Raw genomic sequence first — 12,344 nt, forward strand, 5'->3', positions numbered from 1 at the left:
CCCTGCCAGACGCACGCGGTGGACCTCTGCGGAAGGGGGCCGAGCACGACCATCGCCGGGGGCGGGGAGGGAGAAGAAGGGCCATGACCAGGATTAGGGTTTAACCAAACCAAACCCCCGACCCCGACCCCACCGCTCCGAGCGCTGCTTTCCTCGCGGAAAGGTGCGCCGGCCCGCGCTCTCCCCGCCTGGCGCGCGCTCCCCCGCTTGTGCCATGATGTTCCCAAGCCTGCTCGCTCCGCCAGCCGTGTACCCCAGCCTGCTGCGGCCCACCCCCACCCTCACCTTGCCTCAGTCGCTGCAGTCCGCCTTCTCCGGCCACTCCAGCTTCTTGGTGGAAGACCTCATCCGGATCAGCAGGCCGACCAGTTACCTGCCCCGAAGCGGCGCCCCTCCGCCCAGCATGTCTCCGCCCATCTCCGGCGCCAGCAGCGCCAGGACGGACGCGGGGAGCTCCTCCTCCGAGCTGGGCGCCGCCAGCGCTTCGGGCGCCCGACGGGGCTGCTCCGCGGAGACCTCCGTCTCTCCCAGCAACGACGCCACTTTCCTGAAGTTTGGGGTCAACGCCATCCTGGCCTCGACGCCCAGGACAGGTAAGCGGGGCGATCAGCGACTGGCGGCCCTCTCCTCCCGGCCAGCGCGTCCCTTGGCCACATCGCTGCAAGGATTGCCGGGAATAGTGGGGGGGGGCGAGCGGGCGAGGAGCTGTGGGTGGAGGTGAGGCGCTGGGATGGGCAGGAGCTTCCTCTGGCCACGTCCATTCAAGAGCCAGGGAAAGCAGGTGGGGGCCGAGCAGAACCACGTCACGAGCCAGATGTGGCGGCGCTTCTTCTTTTTATTTGAGAGAGCAACTGGAGCTTCTCTCCAGTTTTAATAGATAAGCTGCTGCTATAAAGTCTCTTCCGTGGCACCGCACTGGCCATTAAAGAAACGCGTGCCAGTTGCGCATTTTCGGATAGCAAATGATTTGTTTGCCAACATGCCTCTGAACAGCAGTCACCGATAGGGAACAGCAGCGGGAAAGAGTGGGCTATGGTCCTAGCAATGCGATCGATCGATCGATCCGTTCTGCTACTTTGTGGGCTCCCCAGAGCCAAGTCGGTTGGCCACGATGGAGAACAGGGTACAGCAGACCGGCTTTAGGTCTGATCCCGCGGAGCCCCGCTTACGCTCCTATTCGTTTTCTCCCCTCCGTCTTTCAAGTGGGCTGCGCGGTTCTGCTTCCCAGGTCCTCCGTTCCTAGCGGCGGGGGTGGGTTGGGCTGGGTTTGGGGGGGAAATCTCCTCTCTAATCCACGTTTTCTTTCCCCAGAAACATCCCAAGCACTGATCCAGAATGTTCCTCCCAAGACCTTCTCCTTCCCATACTTCGAGGGGTCTTTTCAACCTTTTATCAGATCTTCTTATTTTCCAGGTAGGTCTCGGGCGGGTCGGTCTCTCTCTCTCTCTCTCTCTCTCTCTCTCTCTCTCTCTCTCTCTCTCTCTTTCTCTCTCTCTCTCGGAGGGATCGTGCAGTGGGGGAGGGAGGGATAGGCCCCCGTCCTCCAGTTCAGAGGTTGGACGGGGTACAACATTCAAGAATCAGTCGCGCCAATTTGATGCCCTATTTAGCACAAGCGGCGACTGCTTGACATTTTCCTTCCCAGTTCCCCCGCCGCCCCTGCGCTACAAATTAGCCGAGATTGTCATGGTCCGAATGTGAGGCGGTTCGTTTCTGACAGAGATGCTGCCGGCCTCCTCTTCAGGGCGGCGGTTTTCCCACAGAGTTGCTGTGCTCTTTCCCGATCGCCAACAAAAGTTTCAGCACCATGACCAATTTGGTCAGCTCCCTCCGGGCAGCCACACACAGAGCCCAGGCGCTGGCTCGGCCTTGCTGCTGATAGACATTTACCAGCCATGGGCTAATTTCCCATTAAGGGTCATTCGCTCTGCCAACGTTTTCACAAGACCACATGGAGCGCTTCCTTGTCTGGGGACTTCAGTGTGGCGGGAGCCAACATCCATCCTTCCCTCCAAAACCTTCGCTTTTAGAAAAGTTATATCCATTTCCCAAGGACTTGGAAGCAGCGGGGTGAGTGGCCCTACCAAACAGATGACTGTTGACCATCCTGCTACTTAATGTTACTCAGGGCTGACTCAAGAGATTTTTTTCTGACTTAAGCAGATGAGCAAACGGGACCCATCCCTCCCTGCCTCAAGTCAAGGTGCTTAGTACCCTATGCCAACCACCTGAATTTCTAGTACCTCTCACCCTCACTGGTAGTAAAAATACAATACTAAACCAAATAACCAATCATTTGTTGCCCTTTCATGACACCCAAAATATGCTACTCAAGGCAGCTGCCTCACTCTATCTAAAAATACACCCGACTTGATGTTACTATATCAATACCACCTCCCACTTTACTAGAGTATTAAAATGTAAGATATAGTGCCCAGTGATACGTCTGGGGGTACCTGATGCTGGTGCATTGTTGCAGCTTAGCAGGTGTAGACCTGATCAGTGCCTGGAAAGGCGACCACAAAGAACTCCCCCTGTAAACCCTCCCTCCAAATTTTTCTAAATAAAGAGGGATATAAAAGACTTATTTATAGGTATCACTTCTTAGCATAAATTATATTAATCCTTTTGTTGTTGTTGTTGTTGTTGTTTATTATTAAAGGAATATTATATTGCTAGTTTGGTTTTCAGCTTTAGGATGTGTGTTAGATATAGAATATACATATTGCAAATCCTTCTACCCTAATTCTTTACTCATGTCAATTTGTTCTTAAAGATGTTAACAAGAATATGCCCTAAATAATCAGTCAATGATACCTAACCAAAATAACTTCAGATCTTAATTTTTGTGCTGAAAAAGTTAATGATTAAGAGGAACAACTTTCAAAAATATCACCCCACCAACAACCTGTTAATATATTTTGTTCCAAAAGCCAAGGGCTCCCCCATTCATTCGCCTGATAATGGAATTTGCTTCCTTTCTCCAGCATTTGAATGGCCCAACAAAAACAACTTGAGCCTTATATATAGCTTTTCATGTCCATTTAATGAAAATGATTTGGGGAAAGAGAAGGCTGTGTCATCAGTATTCTCCCCAAGGAACTTGGCATGCAGTTGTGTTTAGTTTGAAAGTGTAAATCTCTTTTGTTCCAATAATATATGGCTTTAGCTGCTTGTCCTCAGTCTTTTTCTGTTAGTTCATTACTACACAATTACCATTCACGCTTCATTAGAATCTCTGTTTCTCTTTGGGAGTTTTTCTTTCCGCTTAAAGGCGAAACTCTGCCCTTTTTATCATACCAATCCCATTGGGAACCAGTCAATGTGCTAATTAGCTGTTACTTTTCATGTCTTCAGAGTGAATTCTGCAGGTTTTGTAAGGAAGAAGGGGGGAGGAGGAAAGATTCATATAAAAAAAGATGAATACTGATTGATCAGAACTTGCATCTAAAAAGGGTGCTTTTTGTTGCTGCAGTCAGAAGAGTCTGTTATTTTAATGTGGCATATAATAAAGTGCCTGGGCCTTCTGAAAATTAAATACTTGTAGAAAAGAGAACTTTTAAAACTATATATCTATCTTCTTGGTGTTTCCTTTTCAAAGTTCACATCTTTGAATCTGCTAACAAAACAGACCAACTATAGATACATTCACTTGATGTATCTAATCTAGTTACCCTTGGCTGAAAAGAACAGTTAAGTTAAGCGTAAACTCCTTTTCATTAATTCAGGTTTGTAGGTGCTGATCTTATTGACTCAGAAAGTGTGCAGAAAGAAAAAGAGAAGAGGGGGGAAGAAAAAGGAGAAAAGAGAGAATTGGACTAGCGACAAAATCCAGAGGCATGCAAATCAAAGGAAGATTTGCCATGGACCTCAGTGGGATATGGAATCTATCTTTGGGAACTGGAGAACTCTGGCCTCCAAGATTTATTTGTTATTGTTGGCTGACTCACTGGACAGTACTTATTCTTCCTTTTCTCTCAGCGTCTTCTGTGGTGCCCATCCCTGGCACATTCTCTTGGCCCCTGGCTGCCCGAGGGAAACCACGCAGAGGAATGCTCCGAAGGGCGGTCTTCTCGGATGTGCAGCGCAAAGCTCTGGAGAAAATGTTTCAGAAGCAGAAATACATCAGCAAACCAGACAGAAAGAAATTGGCAGCCAAGCTGGGCCTGAAAGACTCCCAGGTAACTAACCACCCTCTTATTCAATCACAAGGAATCTGAAACAGAGTTGGAGCAGGTCTGAGGCTGGGTATTACATCCTAGGGGCAGTTTGTGAGATGCCCATTCATGCAAATGAGTGTTTCCTAATTTACAAGTTTCCTAATTTACCACAAGTCACTTAAGTTTAATGCAGCTGGCATGCAAAGTCTAACGCTACTTACTAGACAACAAGGCCCATTTATTTCAGTAGAACATATTTCTTGAGTGTACCAATTGGAATGTACCCCACCACCACCTGCAGCCACTCTCTGTTTAGGGTGTGTGAAACTCACTGACACACACTTTCAAGTTAATACTTTTGGGATAGAGTGGTATATATACTTATATAAACCCAAGTCCAGCCACATCAAGTGAAAGTCAACCACCCCTAATGCCTATAAGACAGCCTTTCCCAACCTGATGCCCTCCAGATATTTTGGAGTGGTCCCAGAATTCCTACTCATTGGCCTTGTTGATAGAGCTGATGGGAGTTGAACCACAAAATATATGGAAGGTCCCAAGTTGGGAGCGGCTGCTATAGGCATTTACCAAGAAGAAACTCTGTTTTCTAGTTGAATGCTGTTTCTGTGTTTAACACTTCAGGCTAGGCTCAAAGCCAGTTCATAATGACTGCTTTACTACCTGGTGTGCTTTCCCCATGGCAAACTCTTTCCATGTAGACGTCATTCATTTTCATCACACGATTGCAAAACCCCATAGATGTAAGTGTGTGGTGAAAAGCAGAGGCTTCACACGGTAATCCAGATAAAGTTTGTTGCAATTAAGGCCAATAGATAAGACCCACTGGCTGTGAGGTTGCACCTTTGAATCCCACCATCTGCAACTTCTTCAACATGTTCTTTTATAATCCCATTGATTTCAATGAGACATAAGCATGAATAGCTTCCCCCCTCCCCCCAATTGGGACCACCAAGTGTTAGGGATGAGCATGTTATTCTCATTAAAACCAAATTAAAACATTTCTATCTCACTCTTCTGGTACAAAAGCACCACTTAGGGTGTTTACAACATTTAAAAAACACAATTCATAATAATAATAAAATTTTTTATTAAACAATCAACCAAGGTGACAGGGCCTATAGTTAAAACCAAAACCTAAAAATATTTGGGTAGATTCAGAGTGGAATAAAACTATTGAAATTAATAAGTCATGACTAACTTAAGTCCCATTGATTTCAGTGGGTCTACTCTAGACATAACTAACTCTGGAACCAACCTATTATATGCCATATACAACAAACGCCTGTCATAATCTCTACCAGTGAGGCTAATGTCTCCATCCCATTCATTGAAAGCTCCCACTGTAACAATGAAATTTATTTCCAAGGAATTGCTGCTAGGATAAGAGCCTAGTTTGAAATCTGATGTCATATAGTGGCTAGTTTGAGTCCCTGGTTGAAATTTCACATCAGCCAAGAGTTTAGTAGGTAGCTTTAGGCATGCTCACTCTGCCATATGGAGGCACTACTGCTGCTAGTGTCCTATGAAAATCAAACCAGGAACTTCCTAATCCTTCGCTCAGCGTTTTAGGGCATAATCCTATGCACGTCTAGGCAGAAAAAAGTCTTACAACTCCCAGCATTCCCCAGCAATACCTTTTTCTGTCAAAACATGCATAGGCTTGTGCCTCTATACTACTCCATTTTTGGAGAAAGTGTGTGTGCATGTGTGTGTGAGAAGGAGAGGTTTATTCCAAGGAGACAACTTGAAAAATTGACAGCATTGGGAGGAGGATAATGGGCACTCAAAGAAGAGAGGAAGGCAACCAAAAGGTTGGCATTCTTTATCTCTCATTTTAAAAGTATAATCTAGTACTATCTGCTGTGATGCAGGTATGTAAGTAACACCAATTCTTCCTTGAACTTTGAGTTGCTCCTATCTTGACCAAGACAACAGACCTGGAAAGTCAAATACTGGTTGTCTCAATGCTGCACTGCCATTTTAAAAAAGGGATATGCAAGGAATCCTGTCTCCTCTTGTAATTGTTGATTTCCACACAGGCTTTTCAGACCTCTTGAGTTAGTTCACAGAATCCCATAGATTTCTGCAGCTATTGATTTATGGCTTCTTCTTCAATGTATATTTGTATACTTGAGTCCCCGTCCCCCCAAGTGTGATGACCTGCATCAATTCAAATACAGTACACTGTGGAGTGCTCCCTTGAGAGCCTGGGTGAGGTAGGCAAGGATTCTACTCCCCCAATGGTTCTGTTCAAATGAGTATTTTAGGGAGAACTCACGTCATATATGTGGCTACCGTGATGAGGAATGACCTTCTCAATGTGCTTTGAAAACCCTAGGTAAAGATCTGGTTCCAAAATAGAAGGATGAAGTGGAGGAATTCCAAGGAGAGGGAGCTCCTGTCGTCCGGTGGCTGCCGGGAACAAACCTTGCCCACAAAGTTCAACCCTCACCCAGACCTCAGCGATGTAGGCAAGAAAGGCTCTGGGGAGGAGGAAGAGGAAGCGGAGTCACCACTGTGCCCAGCCAGCCCCCGGCACTCCTTAACCTACCACCAGTCCACAGAGCACTCACACCTGAGAGACAGGTTGGACTCCCAGATGCTCCCTTCTCCCACCCATTCCAGCAGTCCCAGCAAACCCTCAGACTTCTCAGACTCAGAGGACGAGGATGAGGAGGGGGAGGATGAAGAAGAAGAGATTACGGTCTCCTAGAGACCCTAATTCTTGCCATCACAAAAGGGGACATTGCAAAGATGCAAATAAACTGAGGACTATCTAATTGAAGAGGTGGTGTCCTTCAATAAAGAGAAAATGAACTGTTTGCCACACATCCACAAGTCTTCTCTATGCCATATGCTGTGTGGCTACCCTGATTAGAAAGCCTGGCCTTTATAGTCTCCTGGTGTGGTTGCTGACCAGCCTCCTAGCCTTGCACTTTTCAACAGGAAGTAATAAATGACTAAAAATCATTGAAATTAAATAAACAGCCTTTGTTATTAAGAGCACATTGATTTAGATGCAGAATTCAGCTGCAATTCACTTACATTAAACTCCAGGTGTATTCATTTCTGCAAAGGATCAGTAATCTGATCAGTAATCTGTTCCCATACACCCTACTCTGACAAGATGCTGCTACACCTGCAGAAACCATGCGGTTGGTTGTTCATGACTTTAGCCTTCACAGTCATACTGTGCTCTACAATTCAGCTAATAATATTTCCAATGTAAATCAGTGAGGAGGGCTTGTAGCACAGAGGAGGGGCTGTAGCTCAGTGGTAGAGTACCTGCTTTGGATGCAGATCCTCCATACAATCCCTGGTATATCCAGGTGAGGCTTGGACAAACCCCTGTCTGAAATCCCAGGCAGCCGCTGCCTGTCAGTGTTAGCAATACCAGGCCAGGTGGAACAAAGTTCTGCTTCCTGTGTTAGTTTGCTGAACGTATGCTTACAGAGGGTTGGCTGAGCATATGTGCTGGGACTGAGCCCCAAATCATTCCTGTGCCCCTGCAAAAGCAACACTCGGCTCCAAAACCAATACTTGGTATCCACGTGAGCAATACTTGGCACCTGGCTAGGCACCACGTTTGAACATTTTCATGCTTATTTATGAATCTCACATGCACCAACCAACTTTAAACCGTTTTCCACGTTTGTCCTCATCTCTATGGCAGTCTTCCACTTTGTGTCTGCTGAAGGTGTAATCGTGGACACAGGATCCGCCTCTTTGATTTTTTTGACTGAACTTCGCTGTGTTTGCACAGCTTATATGAACTGTACACTATTTTGTACACTTACACTGTATGGATATTTTATACCAAGGCTATTATGAGTATACAGATGAACAGAAAGTTTTGTTATATTTGGTTGGGAAGTGTGTGTGTGCGTGTGTGTGTGCGTGCGTGCATGTGTGCTTTTTTGGTATTTTTGGTATTTTTTAAACTCAAAGAGAAGCTTAGCTTTTAAATGTGTAACTTATACAAACATTGTGTATTTTGTATTCTTCCTGTGTACAGATTTTAAATATGTATATATAACAAATGAAGCAAATGCCAAATTAAAAAAAGTGTGAGCCTGGTTAATCATAGGCTACTTAATGTGAAGTGTTCGCTCTAAGGTGATTTGGGGCAGCAATTCTTAGGCACTTGTATGTGGAAGTAACATTCATTGATCTCTGTTGTGTTTAAAATCTTCATGTCAATCAAATCCTCTATATGTGTACATTACTCCAGTTTCTTGAATATGCATGTGCAAATCACTGGGTCTCTGGTGCATGTTGTCTGGAAATGGACAGCTTTATTCTACAGCCAGCTTCATATGGTGTGGACATTTTGGAGGTGTTAAGAGTGTTGATGAGCAATTATAATGTCCAAAAAGGTTGCAAATGCAAGTTCCACTTGCTTGTTTAACTCCTAGAATGTGGCTATCTTTAACATCCACACAACCTCCATTCCGCAGCTGAAGAACAAATGAAATACTGGTCCTGATCAGACGACACTTCAGGGACTGTGGCTGGCGAAACGGTGGTTCTCTGGGGTTAGCACTAACCACAAGCTGTACTGTCACACACAACACTTTTAAGCCATGGTTAGAGCCACTAACCCTGCTGTTGATGTGATTAGTGAGTGAGCAGGGTTTAGCAAAATGCATTGCACCTGGCACCTTAAATCCTGCTGCTTAACTAAAAGGCTTAACCAGCATGGTTTAAGGTGTCTTCTGAACAGGCCCACTAGCTTCTTTCTATCCATAACTGGAGACCTCTTCTGTCCTTCCTTGGACGGGGGGTGGGTGGGGGAGAAACTCTATCAGAAAGGGGGAGAGAGAGAGATGCAAAGGATTGCTGATAGTGTTAGAGAAATGCCAAACAACACCCCCTTCCCTCAAAGGCATACTTTAAAAACAGCTTCCCATCCTGATTGTTGATTTCAGCAGAAATATATAAAGCAATCTCCAAAAAGAAGAAAAAGCTGTATACATATCACAGGGGTGGGCAGAAGGTACATCTAATCTCCTGGCAGATCTCTGCATGGTTTGCAGTAGGATGGAATGGGTTTCGAACTTCCAACTACAGTATTTAATATCAGCAGTAACAAAATTACTCCTTTCATGCCCTAAATTACAATTTTGAAATGAAGGGGGGAAAACACTTGTTTGGGATAACTGGGAGTGTTTTTTTTGTGTAGAAGTATTATGAACTTCATTCAGTTTTCTACTCAAATTCTTTAATTCTAAGTACATATCCTTTGTACCAAGGTTTCGTTGATGGCTCTTGGGATTTTAGTAAAACAAACAAGATAGAACCTGAAGCCTGCGCATCTCTGAAATTGCACATAGTTTTGACAACAATCCTCTGTTTGAGCTGTCTCACCTGTGCACTAACTCTACTAACTTTCTGGTCAGCTTCTTCTACTACTGATGACAATCAATGCAGGAATCACACCATCTGTAAGGAGAGCCATACAAGATTTCTATCCTTGTTGGATTCTCAATTCAGATACAAATTACACTTGCAGGATGGGGCAATGATGTTCAGCACAAGCATCTTGAGTAGGAAACTCTCCAAGATTGCTTGCCAACAAAGAGACTTGGCCCTCCCATTAGGCAAAATGAGGTGGTTTGCTCAAGCAGCAGATGCTGGACAGTGTAGAGGGGGCAGTGCCGGCAGCCCCCTAACTAATTCCCCCTGTTGGAGGTTAGAGCTGTGGGTTCCAGGCCTGTTGGAGGTTAGAGCTGTGTGTCCTGTATGCCAAAGCTAACCTGTTCTCTGGTGCAGTGGAGGAAATGGTCCCTTCACCAGTGTCAACTAAGATTCAACTGCCAATCCAGTTGGCTTCTATAGATGGATTTGGGGTGGGGTGGCATCTTATTCTTTGCCTACAGCAGCAAAATCTCTTGGGCCAGCCCTGCCAACAAAGCCGCAATGCAATTGTCCAATGACAAATAATATAACTCCTCTTTCTTCTTCTTGCTCCTTGCTAACAGGCACACAACTTGTTCTACCAAATGGAGGGAGAAAGAAAGAGAATCCATGGGTAAAATATCCAGCAAATATCAGATGCCACTCATGACCAATTCTCACATACCTAATTATTTACGTTGTATTAGGGTGGTGGTGGGGGAAGCAATGTAAGAAACATTCTTTGGATGAGTCTGTTGCTACACAACTATTTTGTACGATTGAATTGACTACACCCACTAAGGAAATTGTCTTTGGAAGAACGATAAATGACAAAAAAGGGGACCCATCAGAAATGATTTCAGAAACAGAAACACATTCAAAACTGTTTGGATATGTCACACACATGACTGGAATAAAAGATAAGGGCCTTTCTCACGAACAGCAACATTATTCAGTTACATTTCAGTCTTTGTTGCTCTACACCTTCCACCTTTGATCAAGTACCAAGAATGTGATGGCCCATTCCTACAGACCAGATGGGCAAGGCTAACTTTTCTTGTGTGGGTGGACTTACTCCTTAGAAACAACGGGCTTCTGGCCTTTTATTGGAAGAGAACTACATCATGGGCTTTGCACAATATAGAGCATATAATCATAGACGTATGCAATGGCAGGATGGGAAGGGGTGGGAACAGCCATGCTACTCAGAGCCATTATAAGAAAAAAGAAGAGGCTGCAGACGCACTAAACTCTAGGTTTACTGTGAAGGAGTAGGCAGCCAATGATATTTTTCACAATATTATTGAGTGATTGAGCTGTGTGTGTGTATTGCTTACCACAAATGATGTTATAAATAATATCCATTGAATTCGCACTGCCGTGTTATCCATTGTATTCATGCTATACAGCAGTGGTGAGTAGAAGGTAGGTTTCCCGATGTTTTTGAGTTCAAATTTCATAAGCCCTTGCCAGCATGGCCACAATTACACCTTGAGCAAACACAAGATGGAAGAGGCAGCTGAATTCAGCAAATCTACTTTCTGCCCACCCTTGCCATACAGTGGTCACAATTGCAATAGAAGGGTCTGATGAGCATAGTGGGATGAAGCTTATTACACTTGTGGTTATGGCAGCATCTAACCCTATACATAATATATCTAAAGTTATATTTAGGATTGCCACATTGTTAGCAGAACCACCTCCATTTTTAACAGGAAACTGTAAAATCTCCATTGCACACCAAGCAAAATGTCATAATGCCCTGTATGAGAATGTCTCCTTGTGTGCGTCCTTGCATCCTTGATTACTAATATAAACAAGAGTCCTGGCTCCAGCTCCAGCTGTCTGTGTCGAAGTTAACTCTCTGTAACTTACTGTCAGGCCAAAGGTATTGTTTACAGGACTGTTTAGCATAATTAGCTATGCCTCAGTGTTACATTCTGATTGGTTAATGCTGCTACTGGGCCCTGCCCCTTGAAAGCTTTAATACTGTACCATATTCCCTATGTTTTTTGTCTGATTGCTCCCTTTGAAGAGACCAGGCCTTGATTACTAATCAATAAAGCGCTTTTGAACCCTCTGTCGCTGGAATGGTGGAGTCGTGCTTAAGGGCTGTTTGGATCTCGTCCTTGGGTGAAAAGAACATTGATCTAACAACATGGGGTGTGTGAATGGCAGCTTGCTCTTAGAGAGGAAAATGGAATACATTTTTGAGAGCCAGAGTGGTGTAGTGGTTAGAGGGTTGGACTGGGACTCAGGAGATCTGGGTTCTAGGCTACTTTCAGCCATGAAGCTCACTGGGTAACCCTGGGCTAGTCACATTCACACAAGATGCTAAACCATGCTGCTTAACCACAAAATGGTTAACGGAATGCTTAACCATAGTTTAATGGTGTCGTCTGACACACGTTTTCCCTAACTATCTGCCCCATTAACCATATTGTGATTAGGCTCACTAAGGAAAACTTAACCACAAAAGTGTTATCTGCAAGCATTCCACATGTGGTTAATGTTAACCACAGCTGAACATGGTTAAGCTAACCAAAGCCCAGAGTGTCGTCTGAACCAGGCCACTGTCAGCCTAACCTACCTCACAGGGTTGTTGTTGTGAGGATAAAATGGAGAGGGGGAGGATTATGTACACTGTCTTGGGTTGCTTGGAGAGAGAAAAAAGGCAGGATATAAATGCAATAAATAAACGAATAGTACATTGACTCGGAAGTTTATGTTTGGAAAGTCTCCTATTCCCACTTCCTCTCTAAAGCC

At 44.8% G+C, this 12,344-nt stretch overlaps 1 protein-coding gene across 1 annotated transcript; it reads left to right on the forward strand.

Annotated features, from left to right (window-relative positions):
- The first annotated feature begins 214 nt into the window (after positions 1-214).
- On the forward strand, positions 215-6,894 carry DBX1 (developing brain homeobox 1). The gene is made up of 4 exons (XM_063118801.1): positions 215-593; positions 1,312-1,413; positions 3,982-4,181; positions 6,520-6,894. The coding sequence occupies exons 1-4, from the start codon at positions 215-217 to the stop codon at positions 6,892-6,894; spliced, it is 1,056 nt and encodes a 351-aa protein (XP_062974871.1).
- The last annotated feature ends 5,450 nt before the right edge of the window (positions 6,895-12,344 follow it).

The sequence above is a fragment of the Elgaria multicarinata genome, chromosome 2 (genome assembly GCF_023053635.1).
Source record: "Elgaria multicarinata webbii isolate HBS135686 ecotype San Diego chromosome 2, rElgMul1.1.pri, whole genome shotgun sequence".
NCBI classification, from domain to species: Eukaryota; Metazoa; Chordata; class Lepidosauria; order Squamata; family Anguidae; genus Elgaria; species Elgaria multicarinata.